General features: G+C 46.5%; 1 protein-coding gene across 3 annotated transcripts in view; it reads left to right on the top strand.

Moving 5' to 3' along the window:
* DPP10 (dipeptidyl peptidase like 10) overlaps window positions 1–16,528 on the top strand; it is a 548,347-nt gene that overhangs the window by 250,073 nt on the left and 281,746 nt on the right. The window contains exon 1 of one of the 3 annotated variants that reach the window (XM_055812869.1): window positions 4,031–4,310. The exons of 1 other annotated variant lie outside the window; for it this stretch is intronic. In XM_055812869.1, coding sequence (XP_055668844.1) covers window positions 4,239–4,310 — 72 coding nt within the window. In that variant the 5' untranslated portion in view covers window positions 4,031–4,238. Of the gene's footprint in view, window positions 1–4,030; window positions 4,311–16,528 lie in introns of those variants that run through there. One more of the 3 variants, XM_055812867.1, reaches the window with a different exon arrangement.

Below are 16,528 nucleotides of genomic sequence, written 5' to 3'. Positions count from 1 at the left end.
TCTTAATTGCTTTTATCCATATGGCATCAGTTTTAGTACCAGGCTCCAGTTTCAAAGATGTGGCCTATTAAGGGCAGTAAAACAACTGTTCTTCTAAACAACCCAGTCAAATGACTTTTGAGCAGTAATTTACTAAAATCGACCCAAATAAAAGTTGGTGTGGGCAGTAGTGAAAACTGGTGAATTAGATTAGTATCCTGAAAGCATCAATACCATGAACCAATGAACCATCATTCATAAATAATGATAAAAGGTATGATCAAGTGCTATTGATAAGAGTTTTGGTATTGATTTTAAGAAGCTTTAGGTAAGAGTGTGAATAGAGCCAATCCCCAAACTCCTACCCCCGAGATACGTTTCCAGTAATTCTAGCTGATTTATGAATACCCAACAACCAGCATCCATGACCTTAATGAAACTTATGCTCTGTATCTCAGTCTGTTATAGTGATAAAACCTTATAGTGAATATATTGTAAATGAATACCAAGCTTCAGCTAAACTGACTGATAATGTCTTTTTCTTGTTGATTAATAGCGGAGCTCCACCACAATGGATCTCATCAAAAACAAGCTGAAAGTAATCTCTATTGAAACATGTCCATTCAAACCCTAAATCATTAGAATTCTTCAGCTCTGATGGGAGCTCAGTAATTAATGGAGTTGCGATAGACCTGTGCCATAAACAGCATGAATCAGAACATGTCTGATTCTGAGACTTATTATTTGTATTACTGTAGCACCTAGAGGCCACAGGAAAAAGATAGATATCTAAGTTTCCCCATGTTATGAATCGCCCAGAAAAAATAAGACGCTGAATATCCTACAGAACGCAGCCAGGACAGAGGAAGGATTGGCAGTAAAGGCTGCTCTGCAGAAGTGAAGCAAAGCAATAGGTAGTGGTGTACAGAAGATGCCATCTTGGTTGCACTTTTTGCTTTTTCTTTGTGCAGTGCCATTATTATACAAAAAGCAACAGCAGCAGAGAGCAAGAAGGTGAAGGGACAAGGCTGGCAGCAGCGAGGGTACAGGAGTTAGGGAAATAGTGAATTATAAGAGAGAAAATAGGGATGTGAAATGGAGAGATAAGGGTAGAGATGGTGTGAAGAGAAGCACAGGAAGAGCTGATGGCTGAGCCAAGAGAAAGCAGCTGTGCAGGCTGACACACAGGGTGAGCAGTGCAAGTCCCCACCACAGGCTTTTGCAGCTGGGTCTCATGGGGGTGCTGAGGGTGGTCCTTGGTGACATCCTGCAAAGGAATCACAAAGTCAGCAACAAAAAGAGATTGAGTCAGTTAATTCAGATAGTTATCCTACCCTAGGCAGCACCAACTATACTTGTATTACTCCAGATGACAACTCTCTGGCTTCCAGGTCTGCAGGCCCTCAAGCCTCCTAAGGCACGGCTTTGCCCTCCCCCAACCTTTGGAAATAAATATGTTCTTTTCCTAATGTTTAACCTGAATCTTTCTTCCTGCATTTTAAACCTATTGCTGTTTACCTGATTCACCATGTACAAAAGACAATATTTTCATTCTTTTGTGGAACCTTTTAAGCATTTGAACATTGTTTCCACATCTGCGCCCTGTTTTTCTCTCCTTAAGACTAACTGATCCAATGATTTCCAGTTTTCCTTCACAGCGCATGCTTGCCACACCTCTGATTCTCTTTGTCACGTGTCTGTGTTGCTACGCATCCCCTGACCTTGGCCCATGTATTCAACAGTTGCCCTTCTGGGACTGACAAGGGCTGGATTTCTCCATCCATCATGACAGCTGTAGTCTTGCTTGTCTGTCACAGTGCGCTGCTTGCCCGGTTCACCGCAGCAGGACACTGCCTTAGGTGTAGTTTTGAGATCCTGAAGGGCGAGTGCCAAGAGGATGGGGTCAGGCTCCTTCCAGTGGTGCCCGGTGATGGGACAAGGGGCAATGGGCACAAACTGCAACACAGCAAATTCCCTCTGAATATGAGGAAGAACTCTGAGGGTGACAGAGCACTGGAACAGGCTGCCCAGAGAGGCTGTGGCGTCTCCTTCTCTGGAGACATTCCAAACCCACCTGGATAGAACTGTGCAACCTGCTCGAGGTCAACCTGCTTTATCAGGGGGTTGGACTAGGTGATCTCCAGAGGTCCCTTCCAACCCTGACCATAGTTGTGGATCATTATGTGATGCTGTGATCTTCTGTAATGTCCCGTTCCTCTTTTGAAAATGTGATCTAATCTGTTGTTTACCCTCACACGTTCTTACTAAATGCACACATATCTTCAAGGTCTCAGCCTGTCAAGATCATGTTTAATTCTGATGGTGTCCTTCAACATTCTTGGCATCCTCCTCAGCTTGACACTGTGAATCTGATGAGCATAGTTTGCTCAGCCACCCTGGTGCTGAGGGAAACATGGGCAAAGCCCACCAGGATGGACCATCGAGGGATCCTTGTGCTGCAGCCTTGTGCTTGTGGCTGGGAGCCACTGGAAATGATGCAGTGGAGACAGTTTTGTAGATACTCATTTTAGTTTTATTCAGATTATGTTTCCCTCTATGTCACCGAAGTGTCCTGGAAGCCCTTCTGAATCAAGATAGATGGCATTAACTGCTCTCCTATCCACAGGCTTGTTACCCTGTTAAAGAAATGAATTAGATTTGTTTGACATGATCTTGACAAATTAATGGTGGCTATTAGTCGTCATCTAGTTTTTGTCTAGGTGTTTGCAAAGTTCATTTGATTATTTTTTCTAGAACTTTATTGGGACTTCAGGAGTGGTGTCTGTTGATTGGTGGAGAAGTGAACACAGCGATGGGGGATACAGGAGCGTGGAAATACTCAGCACTCTGTAGTCTGTGGCTGGCTGGTCTGTAATTCATCAGTCCCTTGTCATCTTCCTGCTCCTTTCTAACCTGTTCCCACTGTAGGCTGAACTCTTAGATCTTTGTCACCGCTGTTAATTACACTCACCAGCCGGTCAGAACTGACCTTTCTTGTGAGGTTTGATGCAAAAAATATTTAAAAAAGATTAAACGCTTCTCTCATTATGTGCTGACAGCTTTCCTTCTACCTTGCAGTCTCTTGAGGCCCAGGCTGGCTAAGACGGTGCTGGGGCTGCTCCCGTCCGCTATGCATTCCCAGGTGCCAGCCCTGCCTTCCGAGATCCTGCTGGGAGCTGGGTCGTGAAACTGATGGCAATTAACAAAAGCCCAACCCAAGCTCAGGTGTTTCGCTTGCTTGTGTTTGAGGCTCTTTTTCCTTACAAAAGCTCACGTTCACGGTTCTTTAGCATCAGCCCTCGCATTTCCAACTCTTTCTTGCTGGCTGGTTAGAAACCAGTTTCAGATGGTCTCCTGAACCGGTCCTTAAAAAAAACCCTGAAACCAACCGATGATACGGCTTTGGGACACGTGGTAAATCGTGTCCCTAAGGTCCTCCCTGAAGTTCTCCTTCACTCTGGCTCCACATAAGGGCCTCCTGTGCCGAGTTCAGCTAAAACGGGTAACAGACCCCCCGCCCGCTCCACCTTCCCCCCAGCCCTGAGCTTCCCGGGCCGGGGACGCTGCCGTAGGGCTCGGAGGGGCCCCTGCGGCCGCTCGCCGCTGAAAGGTGGTGTGGCGGCTCGGGGGCGGCGGGGCGGCTCCTGCCCCCGGGGGCCCCCGGCACGACGGGAGAGCCTCCGGCACAGCGGTGCGCCCTTCCCCCGGTTTCTTCCCTTTCCCCCTCCCGGCGGTGTCCCTCCGCCGGCGGCGGGGCGGCAGATGCCGGGGCTCGGGGGAGGGCCGGGGCCGGGCCCCGCGGGGCGGTAGCGGCAGCGGGGGCGGGCAGCGCGGCCCCGCCGCAGCCGGCAGCGACGCCCCCGTAGCGGGGGCGCGGATGGTCTCTCCCGGGCCGGCGGGAACCGCTGTGACACCTGCTGGCGGCGGCGGGCCGGCCCACGGCGGGCGGAGCGGAGGGGAGCGGGCAGAGCGTGCCCGCCGCGGGGCGCTCCGCGGCCGGCGCCCGGCGCGGGGCACGGCGGCGGCGGGCACCGCGGGGCCGGGCGCCCCCTGAGCACCGGCGCGGCGGGGCACTGCGGTAGCGGCACTGCCGCGGCGGCGGCTCCGCGCCCCCCGCCCGTCCTCCCCTTTCTCCTCCTCCCTCCTCCTCCGCCGCACCACTTCCAGGGGAGGCTGGTGTCATGCGGCTGGCGCCGAGGGAGGGGTGCCCGGGGCCGCAGCGGCAGTGAGAGGCGGCGAGCCGAGCCGAGCCCCCTGCGATGACAGCCATGAAGGAGCAGCCGGCGCACCCGGGCGGCAGGGGGAACCCGCCGCCGCCGCAGCCCGACCAGGTGGGACCCGCGGCGGGAGGCGCCGAGGGGCCGGGGGATGAACGGGACTGGGCGGTGGCGGGGGGAGGCCGCCGTCCCGGAGAAGTTGTGCGGAGCTGGGTAAAAGTCCGGGGCGGGTGTGCGGGCGCCCTCGGGGCGGCTCGGCCGGAGAAAGACGCAGCCCCGCGGATCCGGCTGGGGGGATGCGGGGGGAGCGGTGAGGTCGCCCGGGGGGGGCCCAGCTTTGTCCGGTCCCGCCTCGGGGCTGGGTTGTCCATCAGCCCTAGCCCCCGACGGTAGCGGGTCCTGCAGGAGTTTGCGCTCCGCTTCCCCGCGAGTTGCGCCCGGAGGCGAAAACACTCGGGCAGGGGGATCTTGCCCTGCCGGCAGGCGCCAGCGGCGCCGAGACGGGGCTGCCGGCCGTGGGGGCCGGGCAGCAGCGGCGGCACCGGCGGAGCGGGCCCGGGCTGGAGGGTCGGGAGGGAGCGGGGCCGCCCGGTTCCCGCGGCGGAGCTGGCCGGGGCGCCGCGGGCCGCGCTCCGCATCGCCGCCCGGTCCGCGGCGGGGTGGGGCGGGAGCGGCGCCGGGGAGGTTTCCCGGAGGGTTTTGGCAGCGCCCGGGCGGCGGTCACGTCCCTCGGCTCGACGAGTGCCTCCCCGCGGGCTGGCGGGGGCCAGGGTGGCCGGGGTACCGGTGTCTCTCGGTACTGGCTCGCTATCGAAACAGGCGAATCTCGGGCGGTTCTCGCGTGTGAAGGCTGGGTACCGGGGGAGCAGGTGAACTTGGCTGTCACCACCATAAAATCGAAGTTTGTATTGCCAGACCGCCGTGTCTGTTGCTCGGGGCGGCAGCGCTGCCGCCCCGGGAGAGATGGGGCTGTGCGCGCTCCCACCGAGACCCCGGCGGGGACCCTCGGGCACCCCCGGCCGCTGCAGGGGCGGCGGGGCCGGCGCCGCGACCTGCCCTCGGCGCCCGGCGGGTGCGACCCCCGCGGCTCAGCTCGCCTCGCCCGCAAACACCTAGAAATGCGCCAACTCCAGCGGTACTGCGAGACTGAGTGGTGGGTGGGTGGGTTTTTTTGCACGTTGTCAGTACCGACCGCTTTCTGTTTTGAACTCCAGCATGCTGAACGGGCTGAACCGGGCTCGCAGGGCGCGGGCAGCGGCATTTCCTATTTTCATTCTCCGTTAACGTCCATCTACAGAGCTTAATTTCCCTCCAGTATGTAAACATTGGGGGGAAATCGCCACCAGTGAAAGCTGCTGCGCACAGCTGTGCTTTAGAAAGCTGGTGTCCCAGTGTCCAGCCCTGCCTGCACCCCCAGGCTGCATGTTAACCTTTGGGTAGTCCTTCCAGTCTCCGGGAACCCGTTAATTTCAATAAATTGGAAGAGGTATGCTTTTTTTTTCTGAAAAGTGTACGCATTATGGCACGTTTTCATGTAACATTGATAAAATAATACCTTTGAGTTTGAGGAGCCTGCTTGAATAAATTAATCGCGTAAGTTACATTATCTGGAAAAGATGGGCAACTTCCATCAGTACTTAAAATTTCATGCAAATAGCAGAATTTATGGAAAAGTCAAGATTGTTTTAAATAGTCTCAGAGGTTCACAGAGATCGTAAATTTCAGGGATACTGCTTTTAGATATAATAAAAAGTACTTGAACTTAACTGATCTTTATTTCTTTATATTCAGTTCAGACATGTTGAATTGCCAGAATGGTTTTTTGTTGGAGGAGGAAACCTTTTCAAAGCAGGCTTAATCCTATGTGCCAAAATTTACCAGTTTGACTGCTTTTTTTGGGCATAATGAGGAACAGCAGTAAGTTCTCAGTTTAAAACACACTAAATATTAGGGATTTATCCTAAATATAGAAATATTATTACCTGAGTGCTTTGGAATTCTCAGCCTCTTTTGGTGGTGGATGGGGGGGTCCACTGGTCTGTGCACTGTGCCTGGCTGCATGAAGTGTAAATGCAAACTCCTGTATGTTTGCATTGGAGTTTTCCAGGTCAAGTTTGGTTTTCTTGCTTGGAGTTGAGAGTGAATCAGCTTTGATGGTCTGTTGTCTTAGATGCTGGGGTTGTTGTGCAGTGTATAACAAAATGTTGTTTTTAATAGATGGCAAGTCTTTCTGTGGCTCTAAATGCTAATAAGAAGGCCTAAATCCTGCAGTGAGGTCCGTGCAGAGTGAGGCTGCGGCTGGTGGATCTCAATGAACCAACACCAAGGCCACTCATGCACCTTTGCACAGCTGAGATCCACGTGATTGTAGCTCAGCCCTGGCCAGAGCTTGGCCACAGGCTGTGTCTGACTCAAGGTTTGTGCTGGAAACCATTCTTAGCATAGCAGTGTGAAGTGGCTGTGATCTTAACAGAGGGATGGTAAGGGTTGGGAGCTTTTTGGTGGCTGCTGTTACAGAGCTGCCGCTGTGGTGGGCACTGTGGTTGGGCAGGTGGAGAAGAACAAATGGGCTGATGTGTTCACCCTGGTTTTCCATACCCCATAGCACTATCACAGGCTGGCCCGTGTAGATGTAGCTTTCCTAGGGCCTTCAAAAAATCCATCTCTGTCCAGGTACCTTTGTTTAACATGGCATTTTGCTTGGTGAACTTGTATGAACCTGTAGAGTCACTACAAGTGACACCTGTAGTTTATTAACTTTTGCCAAAAAGCTACAGCTGCCCTACAAGCCACACCTGTAGCTTATTTATTTATTTTTTTTTAAAAAAAGCTACATCTGCACTGAGAGGGTTTCCTGAGGTAGCCAGGAGCAGCAAATCTTTCCTGGTAGCTCAGTGTTTGGACCTGTGGGAAGTCTAAGAAGGAGCAAGGAATTACACCAAGATTTTCTAAGTGTAAGTCTCTTTCCTGATTTCAAAGTTGGGTTTTACAGATACTTCTGAGAAGTCATACTGAAGTTGATGCTTTTGTGGTAAATTTATAAGCTTGCAACTTGATCTGTAATTTCAGATTACAGTGGGATAATGCTGGAACTCTCCACTTAAAAGCTTGGATAGAGTGACTGGAGCATCCATAACCATCAGCTTATAAATAAATTGGATACAACTTCACATCCAACACTTCTCCTGATGGTGTTTTTAAACCAAGCCTCCCCTGGGCTGAGGCATCTAATAACAACTTCCATTAACAGTGCTATTGATGTTTCGGTGATCGGTTTGATGAATTAGCCAGATTTATTCTCAACTCCTTGCTAAATGATGACTCATATTTATTGCCAAAATTACAGTTTTATGTTCAGATGATCTATCTGTAGAAAGGAAAATAGCTGTAAATTACTTGTATTTCTGCTCGCTTCTGGAAAGCTCTATCAAAGTGCTCAGACTTCTGTCACTTGTGGGCTTGTATTGGGAGTGAATGCGGCTCCCTCAGTTCCTCTTAGTAAAAAAAATAGTGTTCTTCATCTTGTAGCTTTTAAGAACTGTCCTGGGGTCTTGGACAATGGTGCTTACTGATCGTTTTTAGAAGGCACAACCATTCGGTAGTCAGTGGACACAACATATTTGAAAAATATTATGTACCTGTATGACTTGCTGGTTGATGAATGTTGCTGTCTTTGCAGATGAAAAACTAAGATAATTCCTCTAGGTATTACCTTTGTGAGGGTTCAGTCTGTTTACAAAAAAACCAGATGATCTATACCACCTGGTGCTATTTGCTGTTCTTTGTGTATATAGAAGACAGACCTTTGAAATTTATAATCATTCTCTCCTGAGCCTCTTTTACTCTTCTAACTTCAGGTCCTTTTAAAATTGATTTTTAAAATGGAAAAAACCAAACCAACCAAACCCCACATTTTTTCCTTTTACTGTATGTCATTTTAGAATGTACTACATTATTCTGCTTAAAAACAGGTAAGGAAAAACGAAATCAGACTGCATTGTGTTGCACTAAACAGGGAAATTACTTGGTAAGCATTTCAATTACGTGTTTAGTATACATACAAGGACAACTGAGTGAGTACTGTTTGCTTGACTGCCTTAAATTAAGGAGTTGAATTTCCCTGTCTCAGGACCAGTTTCTGTGGTCACCAAACAAGGGGCATATTCTAAAAGTACATCTGAATAAAACAGAACACTCTCTGCTTTGTTTTTCAGTGACTAAAGCCAAAATAGTTTCTGGTTTTATGTCTTCCTTCTTTACCTTCCTTCTTTTGCCCCAAACCAGAGTCTGATCTTGCAGTGGGAAAAATACTGGTGGATAGCTGTGTCTGTCCAGAGCAGTATTCATCTTAATGGGGTTTTACCAAGGTAAAAGGGCTCTCCCCTGCCCCACTCGGGTAATTTTAAGCTTGATGGGTCAGGGAGATACCTGAACTCTTAATTGTATATGTACAACAATTCCAGTAACTTGGATGACTTGGTTAGGTAGCCAAGTCCATGCCCCCCGCTCTTGGTCGTGTTCAGAGTTGGCTTCAGGCTGAACTAAGACGTTCTGCTTTAGTGCATAATCCAAAGTGACTTGCTTTTTTCCTTCTTACCATCCTAGCAGAAATTTTTACTTGTTTTATTGTGGCACTATATCAAACATACTGGTTTATAAGGTTCAACATAACATCAGAAACATCAGATAAAAAAAGCCAATAACAAGTGGCAAAATACAGTCATATTACTATACCTAGAATATTTCATGAAGAGCTAACATCTGAATCTTAGCTTTAACTTTTAAATTCTATTTTTTACACTATATATATGCCATATGATATCCATGCTGGATCCAGAAAGAAGTATTACAGGCTTGCAATATGTGTTGAATATATGACCAGCAGTGCAAGAAGCTTATGAGAAAATGTATTAACTGTGGTGGTTTGGAGTATCATTCAGGATTCAAGTTCTAGGGGGAGGCATGGGACGTGTCATCTTTCAAATAGTGCATGTGGCCTTGTTTCATTTTCTCTTTGCCGTATGGATGTTTTGATGTATTTTGGTCATGTACCTGATAGTGGTGATTAACACAAAAATCCTGAAGCTCTTCTGCCATCTTCATTGCATTTCTAGTCTCCTGCTCTGAGCTGATCTCCTTTTTGGTGAAATGCTTCTCCTATTAATTAAGAAGCATCATTTTATATGACATCTTGTAAATAGTCTGTGTAGGTACAGGATCCTAGGTAGCTTGAGAGAGCAGTCATACAAGTGTTTTTAAGTGGCTGCATAGCACGTAAATGTATTTCTCTGTACAGAAGTGATGAGTGTCTCATTAGAAACTCACTTTCCTAATGCAGAAAACTTTACCGAGAGCTTTCCAGTCCCTTATCCACCCTCTGCCCTGGGAGCCAGCCAGGAACACAACCATGAAGAGGTCTCTGGTGGTGGGTGCAGGGCAAGGCAATCATGCCAGTGCTCTCTTGCTCCTTGTATCCTCCCCTCATGAATTCCCATGCTTTCCACAGGTTCTCCGTGTCTTGCTTTCAAATCAGCATGTGGGAATCTATGCAGCATAACACAGCACCCGATTTTTCAGTGTTTAGAGCCCTCCGCTTTGCAGGTGGATTAAAGGGATTACTTAATGCAGTAAATAAAACACTGTGAAACAGGGCAATCCTTTTGGCTCTTCTGTGTTAAAGGGAATTGCAGGCACGTGTAGGTTACATTGTAGCCTTGAATATTTGAGCATACTTCTTGTATTAGCTGTTTTAAAACATAGTTTCAGTAATTCTTTCCAGTATCTTCCAACTGAAAAGTATTGCTTCAGGCGAGCTATTTTGATAATTAACAAGAGGGAGGAACTCTTTAAGGAAACGGAGACTATGTTTGATGTTATTCTAGAATTTGAAGGCCATCATCTTGGCATTTTTTAATACTTTCAGGATATTCAGAGATTACATGCGTGTGGTATTGACAAATATGAACACAGTTTCTCCCCGTAGCAGTAATAAGGATGAATGTAATATGTGAATCCTAGAGAGGTATCTTAGTTTTTGTTGCTGTTGTGTTTCATTGGGTTTTTTTGTTTGCTTTTTTTGTGTGTGTGTGGTGCTTGTTTGTTGTTTGTTTGTTTGTTTTTAAATGAATGGGGCTTTGAAATGTGCCTGACCTATGGAAAATCTTATAGGTGAACAAGACTGTATACTTTCTTTAACATTGCACTGGAAGATGTCAGCAGGCTCATCTGCTTCTACCGGGCCTGTGTCCTGCCAGCAGGTAGCTGTAATTTGTTGACGCTGTCTTTGTAATTCTTATAAGACCTGTGTCATATTTCAAGTCCGTGCATTAGTCACAAAATCTCAGATGTCTCAAACTCTGTCCCTTTCCACTTTAATCATACACTTCTTTTACGCTCCACTCGGCTGCATCAAATAATGTTCATGAATATATGATAGTAAAAAGAACAATGCTGATGGTGACTGATGATGATAAATTACTGTATTTATCCATTAGGAAGGACATTGGATGACCTACAGATCTGAGGCTGATGTTAAAAGACCTTTTCTAATCTTGCTTAATGCTGCTGGCAACAGCCACGTAACTTATTATGTGTTATTTATGTAAAGAATCTGTAAATAGTTTTGAAGGATGCTAAACTGAGATAAAAGCCCACTGGGGTTTGGAGGATGTTGTCTAAGAAAATCAATTAGGAAGTATTAAACAATGTGATAATGTAAGGAAAATAAAGATTCTTTAAATGCTTTTGGGGGTTATTTTAGACTGCCTGGGGCAATATTTGCAATTTACGTGCCTTCAGGGAGGAAAAAAAACCCAATGCATTTCGTAGCTTTCCAGAAAATAAACTGGGCAAATGTTAGAGTTTTCTTTTAGAAAATATGGAGAGAATTCCAAATGCTAGTGGGAAAGCCATTAAACTTGTTTGAAATGCTGGGCAAGTACAAGAAACTAAATCAAACACTGCCAGTGCGACTGATCATTCGTCCTCTGTGTTTGTTCTTTCTGCTCCTGACGGCGCAGAGGCTGCTGGCTTCCTTTCCCTCTTTCCCATCCTAAGGCTTCAGAGGCTGGTGAAATCAAAGCATTTAATATATATTAGGGGGAGTCTTTCAGAGTAAGGATTTGAGCGTAAGTACACTTAATTAGGAGTAATGATGTGCTGCAGTTTTGAATCTTGTGGAAGAACTGCTTAAATTGGATGGTCTAACGACAGTTCTAAATAAACACCAAATGGCTACAAAAATTGGGTGGCTTCAGTCAGAAAAAGTGCAGTTCAAGGAGATCTTCTTGGCAGTCCCTGCTGGAAATCTCCTTTTAGCAATTCCCACCTTATGTGTGAAAAATTCTTCAGTATCTTGGTGCAAACAGCAACACAGCAGAGATCCTACTGAAAAATTAGTCAAGGGCCTTCTTGTTCTGGGGCACAGATGATTGTATCGGGTAATTAGATGTTATCAAGCATAAATAGAAGTTTAAATCTTCCTTAGGTAATAAGCCCACAAAGTCAGAAGTCTTTGAAATGAGTGGGTGGTTGTAGTGCGAGGCAATTAGTTGCAAAAGGTTACTTTTTATTTTTAGTTCAAAGGTTTGTTGTATTGTGGTACATTGAAGGTATGTTATCTTTTGGAACCTGAGATGGTGGAAAATATTTCTATGTTCTGGTCCATTCCTAAAGTGCTTATTTACATGGATTTCCTCACTGAAGTCAGTGAGACTACTTATATGAATAAAGTCTGCAGGACTAATCATATAATTTGCACCGTAATAATTTTCATTATATCTTGGGGAAAAAAAAGCCCTTTGGTACACAGTGAGTTGGATCGAGCTGCAGTACTCAAGCTGTGTGAAAGGTAGTTATCAGAATGTTGTCACTGGTGTTCTCTGAGGTTTTTTGGTAGTAAATGTTCAGTGTTGTGGCATGTTTTAAAATTCAAAAGGACAGGCCTACAGCTCTTAATATTACATGCCAGACTCTGAAAAGGTTCTTGAAGGCATCTGTCCGTTTATGCAAGCTATTTGCCCACCTGTTAGGAGAAAGACAAGGTTTATACCTATATATAGTATATATTTTTTTTGTATTTCTTTCAGGGTCTTTACATGCAATTCTGAAGAGGGGATTTGCCCCCTTTTGGGTCCTGTCACTGTAGGCAGAAATGAGCCTGATGTTAAGAGTCCCAAGCAGCAGTGTTAAGACCCAACATTTCCAATTTCTTTGTGGCATAACTGGTGACAACTGAAGGAAGGAGAGGGAAGCTGATCTGGATGTGTAGTGGAATGGAGCTGCGTTAATTAGCATTGATAATATACAGCTGTGGGTTGGCCTCAGGGGAGGTGGGTTGGCGGATGTAGATAAGGTGCAGCTGTGGCTGGTTAAGTGGTTGAGAGACAATGAAGGGAGAGTGGCCGAGGAAGAAGTGGGAGAGAGGAAGAAGCACGAGGAGAGAGAACACATGCCCTGGAGGAGGCAAGATGAGGAGAAGGCAGCAGAGGGACTGTATGAAGAGTATGTTGGTATGGGATGGTAAAAGACCTTGTTGCAGCTTGATAGTTTGGAGAGTGCTGTGACATGGATGTACAAGTGGAAACCAAATGGGCTGTCCTTTTGGGTCCCAGTTACTTTCTTGTAAATGGTAAGCAAGCACGTAAGACTTCATAAAGGAGATTGGTGCCAAGAACGCAGGTGCAGCTCCTGCAGCCTTTTAAAAGATGCTCAGTCTAGCACATAGCACATGATGGAAACAACTATCCTGTTTGCTCACCTTGTCCTGTGCCATTAACCACAAAGAGAGTCTAGAGGAAAGGGGTGGTGGTTAGGAAAGTAGCTATTTCTGGTTTTAATGATTACAGGATAATGTATTCATTCTTTCTTGAACATGACAGCACAGAAATAACATACAGGAAAGATGTGACTGCATCTTCCTTCCAGTGCTGAGAAGGACTCGGCTTTTCTTCCCCAGTCATTGGTCTCTTTGTTTCTCTTCTTTGTGAAGGCTCCAGTGAAGTCTTTTTCTGTTAGTGACGATTTGGATCGTGCCCTTGGCTATTTTCATTCTCTACACTCTCTTTCTAGAAACATTTCTGATTCTACAAAATGCTGTGTTCTGTGTGAGCGGTTTTCAGTGCTCTCTCACTTCTTTTCCTCTTCAGTTTTGTTACATCTCCATGTGATTCTCTCCTGTACCATACTTTTTTTTTTCCCCCACCTTCCCATCTTTAATCTCCTATACACAGGTTTCCTAACAATTTTCTTCCAGCAGCCCTTCTGTCTTTACCAGTGTCATATTTCTCTAAGCTAAGCGACATCTTTGTCGTCTTTGTTTCCTTACTTTTATTTCCCCATTGCTCATCACTTGAAGAATGTTGCCTCAATTAAATGTACTGCTTGCTTTCCCCAACAGTATGAGTCTCAGAATAGAGATCAGTAATGTATATATAATGAATATATGTGTTTTGATACTTCCTGTGTGATCTAGTGATTTCATTAGGTACGGGGAAACCATTCACTTTGACAGTGTGGAAAAGATTAGATTCATGGTAAGCAGGAGTGTTGTTTTGGTAATCTCAGCCACCAGAATGGTGTCTTCAGTGGAAGCAATGGAAGGCAGATGGACATTGGGTAGATTTTTATTCTGTTAGAATAACTCCACACTCTTAATTTCCTGTCTCGTAATGTTAATGATCTTAGTAAAGCCTTTGCCAGGGTCTCCCGCAGCATCTCCCGGAGGAACCGGCTGCCGTGGCTGGGGCGGGTGCATTCTGTGTCGGGTATGAGACCGGCCGGACGGCTGAGCCCAAGGAGCGTCGCCGAGTGCAGCGGAGTATGGCCCCGGTGCTGGGCCCCGGCGCGGCCGCCCCTCGGCCCCTGTGCCAGGTGCGGGCCCCTCAGCGCGGGGGGGACGTGGGGGGCTGGAGCGTGCCCAGAGCCGGGCAGGGGGCTGGGGAAGGGGCTGGGGCACGAGGCTGGTGAGGAGCGGCTGGGGGAGCCGGGGGGGTTTGGCCCGGAGAGGGGGGGGCTGAGGGGAGACCTTATCGCCCCCTCGACTGCCTGGCAGGGGCTGTGGGCAGGGGGGGTCGGGCTCTTCTCCCAGGGAACGAGCCACAGGGCAGGGGGGACCGGCCTCGGGTTGCCCCAGGGGAGGTTGAGGTTGGAGACTGGGGAAAGTTTCTTCCCCGAAAGGGTGGTCAAGCCCTGGGACAGGCTGCCCGGGGAGGTGGTGGAATCACTATGCCTGGAGGTGTTAAAAAGAGGCGTAGATGCGGTGCTTAGGGACATGGTTTAGTGGTGGGCTTGGCAGCCCTGGGTTAACGGTTGGACTTGATGATCTTAAAGGTCTTTTCCAGCCTAAATGATTCTATGAAATTAATAGACAGCAAGCTTGTAATTTAAAGAATGCACTGGTCAGCAAATGCAAATGGAGTAATCCTTGTGAAATATATATTGATTTGTCAAAGGAAATCTAAAGTCTTATTTCTGGTCTCTGCTGTATTTACATTGGAAACATAAACAGACACTAGCAGAATGTTTTGGTGTTTGTGGTAGGTGGTATCATCTTTGTACATGAATCTAGGAAAAGGAGGTTCCTTGCTTGCTTCCTCATAGTATAATTAGCTTTAGCACATAAACCCCGTGCTTATTCAAGAAAACGAAAAACTTCAACAGAAAAGGCTTTAGTGTACTAATTCTGTGAGCAGCTCAGCCTTGTGTATCAGCTCAGGGGGTATCTTTTTGCTGTATTTACATCCTACGCAGCAAACCCAGGGATCTGTTACAGTTGTCTCACTCCATACAACACGTATGGAAAGTTGATATTTCTGAAAGAAGCACATGCAGGGCCATATGTCATGTCAGCAAGGAAATATACTCAGTGTGTAAAGGAAAAGTAAGCTGCTTCACTGAAAATGTCATTTTCCTGAGGTCTGTTTATCTCCCTTATTCTGGCCACCTCTCTGCATTATTTTTACCTGAGGCTATGGTACCCAGACCAGCTGGGGGTCCAAATTGGGCTGGATCTTTTTATTCTAAAAACCAACCACCCAACCGAAACAACAACAAAATATATTATTTGTATCTAGGGGCCTGTCAATTATGTTCTTTGCAAGTCTTGCCTCATTTCTGGGTGGGTAAAGATTCCTTTTTAAAATGTAAGTGAAGGAAGTGCAATGCAATGTCAGCTTTTGCCTTAGTTTGTGTCAGGTTGCCGGCTGAAGTGGAGTTACTAGCACTTCTTTCCAGGGATGAAATAGTGCTTCAGTAAAGGACTTTTTCTTCTTCCTTCTAAAAAGGAAGAACAGTTTCTGCCAAAGTAATGCATTGAAAGTGTAAACTGAATAAATGTCCTTACCTGCTGTTGTTAATATCTTTTAAACTACTATTACTTACAAAGGTGTAACTCTTTTTACTCTTTAATTATCTATTCCAATTGTTTGGGGTTTTTTTTTGGCTGGGGTCCTTTGTCCATCACCCCTGCAGTGGGGTGGGGGAGTTGCTGAATGTGTTTGCTCGTTGCTCACCTCTAGATGAGGAAATACTTCCACTGAAATAATATTCTCTGAACGTTTGCATGCAAGCTTGCCCTTTGGTATTCCTTTGATCTGCAGTAAATTTGAGTATTGCAGTGCAGTAACTTAGGTAAGCCTGTAGTAGCATTGTAGTTTTGATCAAAAATCTACCAGTGAAACAAATCCTGATCGTACTTGCTGAACTTTGGCTTGCACCCCAGAGCAGTTTGAGTGTAAATTAGACTCCTTTAGGAATTAAGCAAGCTGATGTGCTGCAGGAGCACACTTGGGGTGCTCCAGCTGCTAATGGATGTTTGATCTCCAGGATCAGACTAGAGCTGGTTCATGTAACCCCCAGAAACGCAGAAGTTGTGTGGACATCAGGTCCTTGACACGAATGGTTTCTCTCCTCATTTCTGTTGCTTTCTCTTGTTAAAGCTACATAGCTTTAAGAAACACAGAAGGTGATATATAAATGCATATATTTAAAGGCAATTGTATGATTTTTTGTTTTTCACTTGGTTGTAGGCCTTATGCAACTGCCTTGTAAGACTTTTTTTTTTTTATTGCAACACTGGATTTTTCTTATATGTTTGGAGGTGGTACTTTGCTATTTTTCAAGCATACTAGTGTTTGCCGCCTCCCTAGTTAAGGTGGGAATACACTGGCCTAAATGAATGGCTTACAGGTGGTGAAGAGGTCTTGGTTTTGCTAGAGAGATGCCTATGAGGACCCCTCAGAATCAGAGTATGGGAGAGAGAACAGACACAAGGAAAGAAAATGAGTGTAAGTCTTGCTGGAGGTTTATTGATTGTATGACCTTCTGTAATGGAG

The sequence above is a fragment of the Falco peregrinus genome, chromosome 8 (assembly GCF_023634155.1).
Source record: "Falco peregrinus isolate bFalPer1 chromosome 8, bFalPer1.pri, whole genome shotgun sequence".
Taxonomy (NCBI): domain Eukaryota; kingdom Metazoa; phylum Chordata; class Aves; order Falconiformes; family Falconidae; genus Falco; species Falco peregrinus.
This window is presented reverse-complemented; position numbering and strand designations above follow the sequence as displayed.